The following is a 17,102-nucleotide window of genomic DNA, read 5'->3' on the forward strand; positions in this document are numbered from 1 at the left end:
CAGTAATTATGATTAACGCGTAATTTAAGTGCACGACATGCTGGCTAAAGTAATAAAGTATTACAGACTTGTTAGGCCTATTAGTACATAGCGTGCAATTTGCAACTGTGTTTGATGGATCTACTGTCCACGCGATCAGGGCTATAGTTAGGCCTACAAGTACATTGGTCTAAGCATATATAGGCCTATAGGCCTAATATTATGGCCTAGACTACAGACTAGGCCTATGTATGTATGTATATCATATTATGAACTACATGAAATAAGAGTCTCCTGTACACAAGTTCATATTGTTATATATAGGCCTATATATATAAAGTTGATATAAAGTTGATGGACTTTTACAGCCACAGAAAAATCTAGAACGCAACTTTTTTCTTAGGTTATCTTGAGGACTCAAACGACAAGTCTGACCTGATTTTACCATTACTATCATTTACAGTGATTACTAAATACTCATAAAATGCATACCACACCTACAATTCTACATCACTTTGCGTTTCAAAACGCGTGACTCTTTAAAGTTTGTTTACCTTTTTCATTATGCCCGTTTTACGCTTGCTAAAAGTCGTGTACCGTCGAAGTTTGTTTTCAATAAACTCCATTTTAATCGGTTACGTCGGTTATATTAGTCATAGGCAGATATCATTAAATTAGTAGTGGTGTAACTATAAGTAACAGCAGAAACCCATTAGGTAATGAACTTCTGGTAACAGCATCACCTTTAGTTGTTTGGGATTTACAAGTGGCCAATTAGGCTGTGTTATTCGCTGTATATATAAGCCCATCCCCTGTTTTTGTGAGGGTACGTTGGTGGAATGGACCAGAAGGTTAATATGTATATGTAGGCCAATATATTGGTGACTATATGCATTTATGAGGTTATTGGTTCGAAACCCGGTCTTGGCTAATTTTTAGCATTAGAATCTGATATATACCAGAAATTGTAATGTCCAAGGTATATGTAACACATATGCTGCTATTCAATTGTCGTATGTCATGGACATGTCGACTGTGCCGTCGTATACAGGTTAAGTCTTTGATTTGAATGGTGCAAATAGATGTATATAAATACTGGTCAACTCAAGTTAGTAAAAGTGGCACAATTTTGGGCACTTATACGATCAACTTTGTCTTTGAACTAATGCGTCCACGACTATACTCATTTGATTGGTATTTGATGTATGTATGCATGCATGTAACCAACTTAATGCATTTGCATGTATAACGGCATGCTCTAATACTTGACACTATTATATATTTCTGAAAAAAACTTCGAATATTGGCCTACAAAAGGGTTTTTGAATAAACTGAAAATCTATGCACATGACAGAAGAGCATGCGTAATAGCTATAGAGATGAGAATAAGGACATCATAAATATTGTCGGCCCATGTACATATACCAGTAGATTAAAAATAAATTTGACCTGAGGCAATGCTCCTTCCCACGACAAACCGACCCAGTTTGCAATGCTGAACGGGCTCTCCAGAAGTTTACTATAACAGTCTGAGTCAGCCGAACCCATCAGCTTGTCTGTATAGTAAAGCCGACAAATACCAACGTTTTACAAAGTTATACGCCCTCTCTAGAAACGTGTAGTAGGCGCAAGAAGTTTCTGTATACGCTTTTTCTTATGTACGCCCGTCTATACAAGTTTTGTTTTGTGTTCCTTTGGGTCACATGGAGGTGGAGTCCTGTCCCTATCTTTTTTCGGACATCTCAGCAACTTTTAGGTTAACTTAACTCATTTCAGTTGAAGCAAAGACAAACCGCTACATTTATTAGATAAAGCAGAAATATATGAAATTTAATTTTTAAAATGGCAAGACTATATGCCATGCATGTGTTTTAATATTAAATAGTATACATGTATAATTATATTTTCATTGACCTAATTAATGGGTGTTTGGTTGGGCACCAATGTTCATTGTATTGTTAGTTTACATTACTACTGGGTAGTTTAAATACCATATCTAAAACATTTGATACATAAATCTGCTGAGAAAACAGTCAGCACATGCAATTGTGGCCTATATCACAACATATAGACCTGTGTTCAGTATGTAATAGTACAAAATTTGTAAATCTGTACATTCATCGAATATTTGGTTTTCTTTGTGGATATGTAGATTTGTAATTGCTCTTTTCTTGTATTTTGTGTTCTTGTGTGTTTTCTTGTAAAGTGATTGTATGGTACTTCCATGAGTAATTGTATAGATCAGTGATATTTAATATATTACAATCAACATCACTGCATATTTCTTTTTTACCTAATCCTGCTTAAGTGATGGTGCTAGGGGGCGTGTAATTTACTACCTTTTAAGCATTTATATCCATGAACAATTAAAATAAAACCGTAACTGATGGGATAAACTGATCGGATACGTGTGACCATTTGACAGCTATCACACTGTCGTCGCTGGTCTGTTTTTACTATCTTATGCTGTACGTCTTTGGCTATATATTAAGAGGACTGCACAATTATTGTACGTGCTTGAGTGAGTGCTTGGGGTTTAACGTCGTACTCAACAATTTTTCAGTCATATGACGACGAAGGAATCATTACGGTGCATGTACGTGTAATGTGCCTCCTTGTTGCAGGACGGATTTCCACCGCTCTTTTATTTAGTGCTGCTTCACTGAGACGACTTACCGAAGGCAAGTAAGCCGCCCGCCCGAGCCATTATACTGATACGGGTCAACCAGCCGTTGCTGAACGCCAAGCGAGGAAGTTACAACTTCCTCTTTTAAAGTCTTAGGTGTGACTCGATCAAGGATTGATCCTGGATCTACCAGTCCCGAAGCGGACGCTCTACCAACTGTGCTATCCGGGCCGGTCACAATTATTGTAGTCTACTTCGATGCCATGTTTGATCGCGTGTGTTAATTACTGCTTTCAGGATATATATATATATATATATATATATATATATATATATATATATATATATATATATATATATATAAGGCTTACATTCTTATAAAACATAGATATTTGGTATAGGATGCCAAATCGTAATTACTGCTTTCAGGATATATATATATATATATATATATATATATATATATATATATATATATATATATAATGAACTATAATATGCGCGTTTTTCCATGTTCATGTTCATGGTACAGGCGCGTTTCCCCTTTTTTAATTTATTTTCACCAAAAAAAATATTCATAGCATTTTCTTGCTTTTTTTCTACAGCTGTATGTATGGATTTGGCATCCTATACCAAATATCTATGTTTTATAAGAATGTAAGCCTTATATATAGATGAAAACAATCCCGTGTTCATCGAGAAAAGCGCACGTATGAGTCCATATACTGGAACATTTTATGACCATGCACAAAAGCTCCGAAATGGAACAATGGAACTTTGGGGATTGTTGGAATCAATCTATATAGATTTCATTTCCTGTAACACCTTTTTCGGTAGAAAACGCGTAGAAGTCGAGGTATATTATAGATATAATTGGACATATGAACACATTTTCTTGGAAAATATTTTATACAACTATAATTCTAAGGCTGCGATTATATGTGTCACTCTTTTCTATAAATATCGACAAAATTAGTGAATAATATTCTAGTTGTTGACATGTCTCTTTCTGTAACTTTCCTGTATCCGATCTGCAATCGTAGGTATTGTAATGCATTTCAAGCCCCTCTCCCACCTTCAAGAGTAATGGCTATATTATAGGTGCCCATCACGACGCAAGGGTCAACATCGGTCGTTATGAGTTTATGCTGGCTTTCTCTTAAGGCGTATAACTGTGAAGGCCTGCCAGTAATATACTGTTGGTCGTTGGTTTCCCCCCGGCTCTGTCCAATTTCCTCTCACCACAGTGCCGGCCGCCGTCATGTGAATGAAATATTCTTGAATGGAGTGAGTGAGTGCTTGAGGTTTAACGCCGTACTTAACATCAGTTTTTCAGTTATATGACGACGAAGGAGTCCTTATAGTGCATGTAATGTGCCTCCTTCCTCTTTTAAGGTCTTTTACGTGACCCGGTCTACCGCCCCGAAGCGGACGCTCGCCAGCTGAGCTACCAGAGCCGGTCTATACGGCACAGAACATCAATCAAAAAAAAAAAAAAAAAAAAAAAAAAAAAAAAACATCAATGACATTGGCTGTCATGGACAAGAAGGTGACGAGCACTACAACAATGTGGTACGAAGTAACCACGAAATATGCTATATGGGTGACCAAGACAATATGTCACCATGTACCAAGATTATAGACAAGAATATAGACAATATATTGTTGCTACGTTGTTCTACGAAGTGACCATCAGATAATAATATGATGTATCAATAAATGCATTAGTACGACGTACAATGATTTATCAAGAATTCATATACCATACAGCAAGATGTGTATAAGTAAAATAAATGGAGGTAGATGACACGATGTTCGAGATTAGCGCGCTATCGCAGCGTAATGACCCAGGAGCCTCTCACCAATGCGGTCGCGGTGAGTTCAAGTCCAGCTCATGCTGGCTTCCTCTCCGGCCGTAAGTGGGAAGGTCTGTCAGCAACCTGCGGATGGTTGTGGGTTTCCCCCGGGCTCTGCCCGGTTTTTCCAATCACCATAATGCTGGCCGCCATCGTAGAAGTGAAATATTCTTGAGTACGGCGTAAAACACCAATGAAATTAATAAATAAATACTATATGATCAGTATCAGCTACTGTTGGCCGAGTTGTAATAGGAAGAAGACAGGCCATCTCACACCAATTTCCTGTGTGCCGATCCACAGGTGTCGCAGGTTGTTGTGAGATGGCCTGTCTTCTGCTTGAACGTGCTCATACACACATGGTACATTCTGCAAGAAGCATAGCATATAGCCTCATACGATAGACACACAGCTGCGACCTACCTGGCTATAGCGAGACCTGACAAGGGAACGCATTATGGTTTCCGACATTGCACATAATATCATCAATCGTATTGTTATAGAAACGTGCAATGCCATGTGAGTGCAGAATACCATGAAGAGGTCATGCCCTTCCCCATAACCACGAAAAACAAGAAAGCAATGGCTGGAACGTTCTCAATTACGTAATGGAACTTCCACTAAAATTTGGGTACATTTAGAGATGGAAAAGATCTACCAGGCACGTTGTTCAGCCAATGGTGTTTTCATCAAAATTCACTCCCTCTCACTGTTTGTGGAGATTGGTTGGAGATTTGACTGACCAAACTGGTTTGGCTGTTCAACGAACGAAACACATAGCCATATGTTGCCCAAGCAACTGTAAAGATTCCTTGCTCTTACGCACTCTTACAGAGTCGTCTTGACTGTATGTCGACAATAAGAGGCCAAGGACATTCGTGTGGCCCTTTGAGCAGTCACACGCTCATTGAAAACTGTATCGCATCTATTCTGCCTAGATCGGCTGATTTTGAGAACCGTTACAACATGGCGATGCTTCCAGAATGATTAAGTTACCTTTAGGATTGAAACCTACAGAATATTTGCAAAGCCTTTACGAATATTTACGAATCATTGCAAACATACTTCCAGTTACGAAATTTCTGAAGTTTATTAAATTGCCGCCGAAAAGAAAAATAGAACACGAATTCATTACGAACGCTCACGAATCAATACGAAAGAACACGAATGTAAACACGAATGCAAACACGACTGCATTACGACGTCAATTCGTAAGAGTCCGGCAAAAAATTGTCTTCACCGTATTTCTTGACAATACTTCTTAGCACCATTGTTCTCTCCTCGTGTCTAGCTATATTATATTAGTCTCTTGCCAATGTGGTGGTCATATTCTTGAGAAATCTTGGTCATTCTTGCTCGTCACTGAAGTCGTATAGAAAATCCTTTACATTTCTTGATTGGTCGTGACAATAAATCATGCTATCAATAACCATGATTTAACACGACACAGCCAAGATCACGAATCGACAAGGCAATATCAGGAATTGTCTTAATATGTAGATATACGACATACCAGATTTGTTCAACCTGCATCTTTTAAAATTCGAAAACACGTCACGGTAGGACACGACATACTAAGCTTCTAAATTGATATGGAGGTTAATACGGGATCAGGAAGCCTATGCGTGTAAGTGCGTGTAACCGAAAGTTAAAAAAGCCGAAAAGGGACTTTGTTGCCCAGCTAAACGTGTATGCGTTGAATAGAACTGTTAAAATGTAAACTAAAGTTTTCAAAAACACTAGGCATTGGCGGCAATAAGCGGTTGAAGACGATCGCCTGTGGACGTTTCTGCAATATGAATGGCGTTTGACGAAGCGCTTGCCTTCCACCAATATGTGCTAATGTGCATGTCATCACACGACGAAAAGTTCGTCAGCAATCTGCCAAAGATCTGGCTTTTCACTGGGCACTCCATTTCTGTTCACGTACCAAAAAAAAAACAATCAAATCAATTTCATACATTTTGAAACCGGTTTATTACTTGAAATTTGGAGTGGTGTTCTTGAACGTTTGCACACTCATGTGCATAGAGCAAAATTAATTTGAGTGCGCAATTTCCGACATCTGAAAGAATGCCATTCAAGAGGCATCATAGGACAGTCGCTGTATTTCTCCCTATTTACGATGTACACAAGAATATAAACTTAGATTGCTTTCACAAAGGTCATTTTCACAAGTTATTTCTGAGATTGTGTCATTCTCCTTAAAAATCCATAAGAATACCATACATATCTGTCCAGAGGGAATATTTGAAACGATATATAGTAAATAAAACGACAATATATGTGTATATGTATATATCGTCAGTGATTTGACTAAGGCACAATAATGTATATATATACCTTACATGTTAAAAAACATACACTATCTAATAGATACGATTTTCATATTTTCGAAGAAGCCACGAAAATTTCAGGAAAGTATACTAATAAAAGTGATAAAAAGTTATTTGATATCGGGCGATGCACCCAGGGAAAAGTCTTCGCTTTCATGAAAGGGTTATCTAAAGGGTTATCTTCGGGAATACAATGCATTTCTGAGTATGAAAGAAAACAACTAAAAACACTTCTTGACTAAAAATGCAGTAGAATGCGAATGACCATTTATATCAATGGGGAACGTCTCTCAGCTAAAGTAACTCGGGTCAAAGCTATGTAGTATATATATTGCTCATTACCGCTTTTGCGCAATGAGGATTTCTGGACAAAGTGATATAATAGTATATAAATATAGTACTGGTGTATTGCAAGAGAATAATGGCCAATCAGGTTAATGGAGAAAGATAGGTATAATAGGTCAGCATATAGTGAACATGAATGAAGAGAAATCCGTTAATTTTGTATAAATTAAGCTTCAGTGCATGGACAGGTTCTATTTAGCTATTTCTGAATTACATGCGTCAAAATTTAAAACCTCGTCACGGTATTTTAATTTTGAAACTGCAGTCGGAAATGTGGGCACATCAGTGTTTAGACAACATGTACGAGGTGGTCCCAATTTCTATGGACCAAAAATAAGGCATAAAATCGAATTTTAAATTCCAATTTAATTTAGAAATGGCTTTGTGGATCCATTCCCATGCGGTCCATGTTGCCTGATAACCTTGTTAAGTGTTGATTTAAGAGTAGCTCTATAATGGGATTAATCATAACTGGCTACTGGTATTCAGTCTAGAGAGAATTCTTCAGATGATCGTTTGTTATGTATACAGGTATGACGCATGTTTATCAAATTCAACTACAGAGAACTGTCTAGAAGTTATACACTATAATGTACGCGTATGGACAGTAGGGCCTATGCCAACAAAACCTTCTGATCGTCGTTAGTTAAACATCCTGGTATAACTAATCACCCCTAGCGACCTACGGGGAAGACAAATCTTACATCATCAGCAATACATATCAGACTGTCAGATGGAAATGCAGTTTCCTGCAAGATTATGTTATCTCACATAGGAATACAGCCCAATTTTGATCAGGAGAAAAGAGAGAAAGTGGCATTTTTCATTTTGTAGCACAAATGAGATATCCAGCAGCATTATCATATATTTTGTTTGTCTAATTGGCAGAGTTAGTGCGGGATGTGGCTGATTTGGGAAGTGACGTCTCCTTAGCATTCTCCAGAATCCAGGGGTGAGTCAGAACATGAGTTAATGGCAGTCTCTTCATGGGGTCATGACGCAGAAGCTGTGAGGGAAAGAAAGCATTTTATTGACATGATTCTTGCTTAATGCCATGCTCAAGAATTTTCACTTTTGCGCTGACTGTTTGTGTGATGTACAGACTTGCCCACTGTATTGTCAGAACACAGGTGACTTAGCTTTTTGCTTGTTTATTTATTTTTTATTTGACTGCTGTTTTACTCCATACCTCTAACTAATGTAAGCCTGATCAAATGGTCTCAGAAAAGCCTTCGATCACTTACTTTCACCAAAGCCCCTTGAACAATCTAGAAACTGAACTCACACCTTGTGTGACTAGTGGCTAAGAGACACACACATTTATACTTCAATAAGCAATGTCCCATGCCTTCAAGATAGAACACCAAAAGATGCTAAACTGGTCTCACATAGCTGGTAAAGGCTGTTGACGTAAATTCTGAAAATATGCCTAAAATACAGAGGTAATTTAAGGACACTAAATATGCCCAACATATGTTGAAAATTTTTACAAAATTTGTTTGCACCATTTTCTTCATTTCACAGCTTTTTTTCATGAATATTAAACCTACCTTTGAAATCAAATCCCTGGCACCGTTGGATACATGAGAGGGAAAATGCAGATCAACTTTGGTGATTCGTCTGTATGTCTCTGTGTTTCCCTCTGCTTCAAACGGTGGTTTCCCTACCAGAAACTCGTAGCAAAGGATGCCCACTGTCCACAAATCTACCTTCTCGTCATGATGGCGCCCCTCTATCATCTCTGGGGGAAGATAATCTAGTGTCCCACACATCGTTGCTCTCCTGTAAAAAAAAAAGATGAAAGTAATATGAAATTCAGTATTCCTGTATAATGGAGATTCTCTATTATCCCTACAAGAGCCACACCTTGTCAAGCATAGTACATGTCCCAAAAGTACATCCAAGACTAAGCAGTACATGTTATTTGATTCCGAGAGATGTACTGATCTTGAAAAGATGTTCTGATGTTTGTTTGAAAGGTAGAATGATATCCTTCTGGAAAATGTGAAATTCAGCACAAAAAGTAACAATATGAATTACTTGTTTGCTTCTAAAAATGTTTTTGCACCTTTGGGGCCAAATTTTAGGTTGTTAACTCCTAATCTATAGGCCAAATGATATTACCCTTTTCTGGGTAGAATGTCAAGCTACAAGTGCACAACTGAGTCATATTCATAGGATTTCCTTATTTGCTATGTGAATATAGCATATACATGCAGGTTTACTCAGCATCAGTTAATGTGTCTTTCAGCTATAAATAAATTCAATTCCCTAATGTATCCACGCATATTCACTCTAATGAACAGCATATATATTTAATTTATTTATTTATTTGATTGATGTTTTATGCCATACTCAAGAATATTTCACCACTGCGGCCAGCATTATGGTGGGACGAAACTGGGTAGAGCACAGGGAAACCCACGACCATCAGCAGGTTGCTGTCAGACATATATAGTTAATACTAGAATACAAAACTGGACATCCTGTTTTATGACCTCTTTATACATCAAGAGTATTATTGTCATTTGGTATTTGCTATTTCTGGGTACAGCACAAATGACAATTCTGATATTTAACCACTTTCTACATGACATCCACTAATCTTGCTGTACACTGTCACCTTACATAGTTAGGCATACATGTACTGTACAAAAAATACTTCTTTAATTATTGGATTGCCTTGTAATGCAATACTCAAAAACTTCACTTCAGTTATACAATGGTTGTCAGTTTTCAACTTTTCAACTCAACTCTTATGTAAACTATCAGTGACATATGATTAATATCATTAACTGAAATACAAACTTTGCTCAGTTTTGTTGTTCTTGTTTCACAAAGATGTTAGAATAAACACTGAAACGTAACCAGAAAACAAACACTGTTGTTATTCATACACAACACATCTATTCCTTTACAGATCAAACTACATAAACCTGCAAGTTGTGACAATGAAACATACCTTGCAGAAGGTGCATGGACTGACCAACCAAAATCAGCTATCTTTAGTTCACCTGCCAGTCCCAGAAGCAGATTTTCTGGCTTGATATCCCTGTGTATGACTTTCTTGGCGTGACAATATATTAAAGCCTGTGCCAGTTCTGCTATGTACTAAAAAGAAATATATACAAATATGTTCAATCAAGCCATCATTAAAATAAAAATAATAATTAATGTAAAAAAAACAGCCTTGTTTTTACTGGGATTTTGAAAGAGGTTTTTGCTTTATTTTTCTTTAAAATCTTTATCTTTCCCCGTTCCCCCTACTGACCAAAGTTCTGTACATACATGTACTTTCAAACTTTTCAGTGAAGAAAACCTTCAGATTTTCTTTATATTCAGAAGCTTTTTTTTCTTTTCTCACCAATCGGAAGACGATATCTGTGATATCTTAATAATATATCTAATACAATTATGCTTCTATTTTTTAACAACTCCAACCTTATTCATCTCATGCATTCATAATGGTTTTAATCAAAGTGTGTTGATAATAATAATAAAATTTTTTCTTTTTGTCCTTAAACTGTCTCTCTTCCCTGAGATTTTTGTAATATATTTTTCAACTTTATAGTATTCTTGCAATTATTAAGAAAGCTGGTGATATGAAGGGCCTGGGTTTTTTTTTTTTACAATTAAAAATAAATTTCTTTGCCAGTATTGTTAATATATTAAGGGGAGATTAGCACTTTCCCCATCCTAAGATAATTTTTCCCCTGTTAAGATAAGGTTTAGTTTGGAACTATTTATCCATTCTTCAGTCGGGCATTCCAGAAAAATATGTGTAAATGTTTCTTTGGTGATTTTACATATTTCACAAAACATTGTCATCTTTACCGCCTATTTCATAGAGATATGATCTTGTTGGTATTATCCTATGTAATATTTTGTATTGAAAATCCCTCAGTTTTGTGTCTTGCGTACAATAATAAATAGATATTACATGCATTCCTGGCTATTTGTAGCTACCAAACTTTATAACATGTTTCACTTATAACAAGGTAGGTAGATTTGTCAGCTACTACCGACATCTTAAAATAAGGGAGAGGTGTACTTGCAATCAAGACATAAAACCATAATGGGCAGCTGGTCAACTTCCGGCCTTCACAAAGAGTAAATTCTGTCAATCTAGGCAGAGTAATGCAGTCCTGACTATGCCTAAATGAACGACATGATAACATGTTACAGGGTTGAGGAATTAAGCATTAAATTCGAGCGGAAGATTAAAATGTCAACTTGGTACAAAACGTAGAGACTTACTGTGGCCGTCCTGCGGTCATCAAATCTACCACTTTTCTGTAATTCTTTGTACAGTTCCCCTCTACCTGCAAACTCTAGGATCAGGAACACTCTCTTTGTGTCGTGAAAGTAGCCGTGCAGTTTTAATATGTGATCATGTCTGCAAACACAGCAATGTTAAATCATTGCATTAAATGTGTTCATAATTTATTAAATTGAAAAACTGGAACAGTAAAAACACTGTTCACAGACAACAAGATTTACAGCTCAAGTTTGTAAACTTGTTAAAGAATCTTATGTACACGTAATTTATAAACCTGCAATCTATGCAATAGAACAGATGTATAGTACAAAGCAAACTCTAATCAAAACCATTATGTTTATTTGTTTCTTTCATTTAAGTTAGAGTAAAATTTTTCAAGAAACAAACATCTTGTTTTAAATATTATTATTTATAAATTTACCTAAGATGGGACTGTATTTCTATTTCTCTGCGGAGTTGATGTTCCACACCTGCTTTCTGTAACTGGGACTTAAATAACACCTGTCATAAATAAACACAGAAACATAAATATATATACTTACAGCAGTCAGGGGTGTAGTTTTTTTTTCTGTAGGTCATATTTCAAAAGTTTGGCCATCCTTAAGAAATTCTTTTTTGGAACTTTTCTTTTTTCATTCTGGCTAATGAGAAAAGTTAGGGTTTTTAAAGAAATTATCTATTTATTTGATTGGTGTTTCACACCGTACTCAAGAATATTTCACTTAAACCACAGCGACCAGCATGGTGGGAGGCAAGAACCCTGTGGAAACCTATGACCATCCGTACGCTGCTGACTGACCTTCCCACATACAGCTGGAAAGGAAACCAGAATGAGCTGGATTTGAACACACAGCGATAGCATTGGTGAAAGTTAAAAAAATTAACACAGACAGAAAAAAAGAAAAATTTAATTCCATCAAAAGCCCAATAAAAACTTTAGAGTAGTGAACTTTTCTTTGAGAGTCGGTCGAGTTACCCCCAACAAACATTTTTTACGATTTATTTATTTTATTCATTTGATTGGTGTTTTACACCGTACTCAAGAATATTTCACTGATACAAAGGTGATCAGCATTATGGTGAGAGAAAATCGGACAGAGCCCGGAAAACCCCATGACCATCCACAGGTTGCTGCAAGACCTTCCCATGTATGTTTTTCAATGATTTGTCAACATATATGTGACCACTTGACAATTATCCAACAACAGTTGCATGGCATTTATTCACTGGTTATGTTAAACTCTCTGAAAATATCACAGGCTATTTTAAGATATCATTATGGTAAGGGAACTGTGATCCCAAAACTTTTTCATAATTAAGCTACAATACAGGTAGTAAATATACCTTAAGAGCAACAATATATTTTGTGGTTTTCTCTCGAGCCAGGTAGACATTTCCAAATTTGCCTTTTCCAAGAGGTTTCCCTATATCAAAGTCTTGAAGGGACCAATGCTTCCTGTAAACAGAGATCAGAACAATGTATATTCCATAGTTACAATGTATACAATGTACATGTGGAATTGAAACTTTCTATGATCTCAAGGTTGAAATATTTTGACAATGTAATGTAATCATAATTTTCAGGAGCCAGAATTCTATCTGATGAGGCAAAGGCAGTTAAATTGATGATACTGTACAATGCATATATATAAGGACAGAATGTCACAATAGCACAAATACTTTAGTTCTTTATTCCCTGCTTTAATAGTCAGGACTGTGCTCGCTTCAAGAGATAATGTTTTAGTTTAAGACTAACAAAAACCAAAAAACCTTCCAAAAAAAAAAAAACCTAAAAAAAAACGTTACATGAGCAGGTATTGATTCATTGGTATACAGAAATAAATGGTTCATGAACACATGCAGGTGCTTTTTATTAACACAATGGCGCTCATACAGCTATGAGCTTTAAGGGTGGATGAGTGGTCTAGGCAATACATTTGTTGACAAGGAATGTTCTTAGTGGCAAAGTGTAAGCGTACTGTTCAAAGCTTGCATTCATAGGTGCTGTGGCTTATGGTCAGAGTTGCAGGGTGGAGAAGCGGAGGAGGGAAGAGGTTCAGTGAGGTGTCTGAACATTGAAGACTTCATGTGGATGGGTCAGGGGGGTTAGGATGGACATATTGATATATGTATGTTGACAGGGGATTAGAAGGTAGAGATGGGTAAATAACCCACATGGAATAGACAGAATTTATTTATTCATTTATTTATTTGATTGGTGTTTTATGCTGTACTCAAGAATATTTCACTTATACGACGGTGGCCAGCATTATGGTGGGTGGAAACTGAGCATAGCCCGGGGAAAACCCACTACCATCCACAGGTTGCTGATAGACCTTCCCACTTACGGCCGGAGAGGAAGCCAGCATGAGCTGGACTTGAACTCACAACGACCGCATTGGTGAGAGACTCCTGGGTCATTATGCTGCACTAGCGCACTAACCAACTGAGCCACGGAGGTGCCTCTTGGAATAGACAGAAGAAAATTTATTTAATTATATATGTACCAGTATTTCATAGGTGTTTTACACCGTACTCAAGAATATTTCACTTATATGATGGCGGCCAGCATTATGGTGGGTGAAAATCGGGCAGAGCCCGGAGAAACCCACGACCATCCACAGGTTGCTGGTCGCAGGTTGCTGGCCTTCCCACATGTGGACAGGGAGGAAGTCAGCATGAGCTGGACTTGAACTCACAGCGACTGCATTGGTGAGAGGCACTTGAGTCAATGAGCAGTACTGGCATGCTAACCACTTGGCCACAGAAGACCCTAGTACGTAAAATTGCAGATGAATATGATGGGTAATTTTTGTCTCAAACACTGTAACTGCCACAGCAACTGCCTCAGGTTTTTAAAGTGAACATAAAGTCAGCCATTAAAGCAAAATTAGTTAATAAAATAGTATTCCAGAAATGTTCTAAAAATATTTAAAATTCTACACCGCTTATCAACAAAAAAATATAGCAAACAATCATAAGTACCTGTCCACTCCTTTGGTGACCCCATTTTGCCATGTTTATATAGCTATCTAGAGTGACGTCACAAAACCTAGGAGCTCTTCCATACCATCGGTATTAAACAATGTGACAATGAGAAAATACAAACAAAAATGCCTGATATCCAAACACAGAGTGTCAGCTCTGTTCCGTGTTAAAAGAGCTGATGTTTCTTTTAGTTTGGCGCATGGCGAGGGCGATGTTCTTGGGCACAAGCGTCATGTTTTAGGGGCCATGCTCGTCCTCGTCCTGCATGGGTGTAAGCATTTGGCCTAGCTTGCTGTATAGACTTCAGGGAATTACCAAACATAACAAGACCTTCTGATTGATAACAGACTCTTTCATCTAGAAATTTCGGAAGATATTTTCATAATAAATTTGACCTTGCTTAGGAAAAATAATGCAAAGTCACGATATTTTCCTTCAAGCAATTACTCTCTCGAGGCAATAGTCTCGCCAGCTCACCCTGACAAGTTACAACAGTATCCTGCCTAACATGTATGCACTGTGAAACGGGCAGCCGTTCTCAGTTCCCTGTTCATAAGTGTGTGGTCCAAATTTGTGATTCTTAACACGTAAACTAACCACTAAATCCAATTTATTACATCAATAACTGTCTATCCACTATAAGAAACAAACAATGACAATCGAGAGCTAATAGGTTTTTTGATGTGACAGACAATTATCATGTGACACTTTCAGCGCTAGTGAGTTCATAAGGGCTTCTAAAACATAGCTCCTCGGAGTGAACTGTCTGTCAGTGCCATATCCCCAATACTGAACTTAATCTTCTCAGCTTTCAAAACTTTACAGAATTTTTAAAAATATTTTCTGTGATAACTGTGACCTGTATCATTTTTTCTGTGTATATACAGTGGCAGACTTTATGTTCACTGTAAACGGTACATGCTCGGATGCTGGTTTGGGGCCATCCTTGATTGAACAAATTTTTGCAAAGTGTAACGTCAGAGCAATCTCGCACTAAGGATGTTGTCAGTCAGTTCAATAATTCATTTCCTCCTTTTTGACATTTGTGTATATATCAACAAAGACTTGACGGAGTCTTGCCTCTTAACACTTCTATATAATTACATACACAACTAGTTTGGCTTTAGGCCTGTCTCCATCATCATCAGCATTTTCAGCATTCATCGGTTTTCTGATTGCAGAATGACTGGCCGTATGGCTCACTGGTTGGTGATTTGGCTGGTTCAATGTTTTCAAAACTCTCTTGGCTTCCATTATCACAACTTCACCCTATTCGGCACTGAAACAAAACATAAAACACCTGTACAACATTCATGTTTAAATTAAACCCAATGTGTTGTCAGAATCTAAATATCTATGATTACAATTACACTACTAGTAGGGGTGAGTCTAAAGACTAGGCTGACAGACAGGGCGGATATAAAGACCAGATTTGAGAGCGGTCAGCTACACAGTGCACACAGACACGGTGTGTTAGTTTAAAATTCTGATGTTCATTGAAACACTGAGCCCTTTGCCGCCTCTCAAAAACATGGCATAGATTTCAAACTCCCATCTCCTTTGAATTCATATTAATCTTACTCACTTCCTCCATTCATGTCTATGTCATTTTCCACTGAAATCTCAAATGCTATCCTCTTAATATACTATCTTCACAGATGAAATTAATTAACTCGCTACCTTGTGGTCATATTGACTGCTAGAACTTTGGAGGTACTGAATGCAATGCCATCGACAGTCAGTCTGAAATGTCATGTGACCTAACCTACTTTAGGTTTGAAATATTGCCGAGTTTTAGCATTGAAATTCTCCGGAAAACTATTATATTCCCATTGCCGTCTGTATTTTTGAAAGCACAGCTTTAATCTCCTTAATTCAACCCAGAAAGGCATAAAAAAGAACTTTTTTTAGTTCATTTGTGCAGCTAATTTATGGTGAGGTCAATGAAGGCCTCAAATGCTTTACTTCTAAAATCGTTAATGCTTTGTTTACAGTCTTGTCCTTACGATCGAAAGGATGGTCTGTGACAGAAGCCACTGTGTGGACATCTATCAGTATATGCGAGTAATGACTAAGCACAGGCGCCCACCCTTGTAGCATGTATCCTAGCTCTAATATGTACCTCGTTGTTGTTAAAAACTTTGGACGGTATAGTACTGCTACAACAGGGAAGACGTCACATAACAGGGGGAAGACGTCACATAACAGGGGAAGATGTCACACAACAAGGGCAGGCGCCGGTAGACTAAGTGATAGCCCTGGATGATTATGTTCGCTTTTTTAATGCATCCAGGGCTAAGTGGTCGTCTGTTCCTGAATGTTATGGTTATAAGCTCAACTACGCTCTCGTGAAACCACACTTATTTAAACTAGATTCGAGCACAGCACTGTTATAGCCCCGAGGTGTTCCAACTACGAGCCACACAAGGTACAAATGTTGCTACAGGACCGTTGTTGTTGCAACTTCAAACGAGTGTGTATCGAGTTTTCACTTGGTCAAGTGAACCACATCGATGGCATAATTTACACGTGGCTTCCAAAACAATGCCATCCAAAGTTTTTTTTTTCTTAACTGAGATCATTTTTCAAACAAAAAAGACGACCTTTACTTACGGTCCTTTACTTACAGGTTTACAGGTAAAACTCCTCTGAGACTGTGGTAGCTTTGAAATTCGTACCATGGCCTGTAATAG

The 17,102-nt window shown here is 37.4% G+C and overlaps 1 protein-coding gene across 2 annotated transcripts; it reads right to left on the reverse strand.

The window, feature by feature from the left end:
• Positions 1 to 6,436: 6,436 nt before the first annotated feature.
• LOC135467740 (aurora kinase C-like) lies at positions 6,437 to 17,102 on the reverse strand. Of its 2 annotated transcripts, none has more exons than XM_064745571.1 (8): positions 17,037 to 17,102; positions 15,518 to 15,688; positions 12,766 to 12,877; positions 11,843 to 11,922; positions 11,400 to 11,538; positions 10,105 to 10,253; positions 8,693 to 8,924; positions 6,437 to 8,148 (listed from the first exon to the last, which is right to left on the reverse strand). In XM_064745571.1, the coding sequence occupies exons 2-8, from the start codon at positions 15,661 to 15,663 to the stop codon at positions 8,020 to 8,022; spliced, it is 987 nt and encodes a 328-aa protein (XP_064601641.1). In that variant the 5' UTR covers positions 15,664 to 15,688; positions 17,037 to 17,102; the 3' UTR covers positions 6,437 to 8,019. The 2 variants fall into 2 exon arrangements, with proteins under 2 accessions (XP_064601641.1, XP_064601642.1); XM_064745572.1 differs by having other exon boundaries at positions 17,023 to 17,039.

The sequence above is a fragment of the Liolophura sinensis genome, chromosome 6 (assembly GCF_032854445.1).
Source record: "Liolophura sinensis isolate JHLJ2023 chromosome 6, CUHK_Ljap_v2, whole genome shotgun sequence".
NCBI lineage: Eukaryota > Metazoa > Mollusca > Polyplacophora > Chitonida > Chitonidae > Liolophura > Liolophura sinensis.

What these genes read in the sequence shown, in the direction of transcription:
- LOC135467740 (XM_064745571.1), bottom strand. Translation starts at nt 15,663, where the DNA reads ATGGAAGCCAAGAGAGTTTTGAAAACATTGAACCAGCCAAATCACCAA. An exon ending in CCTAAAGCCAAACTAGTTGT is followed by an intron (nt 12,878 to 15,517) that starts GTATGTAATTAT and finishes CTCTGTTTACAG; the next exon opens with GAAGCATTGGTCCCTTCAAG. An exon ending in CCAGGGATTTGATTTCAAAG is followed by an intron (nt 8,149 to 8,692) that starts GTAGGTTTAATA and finishes TTTCCCTCACAG; the next exon opens with CTTCTGCGTCATGACCCCAT.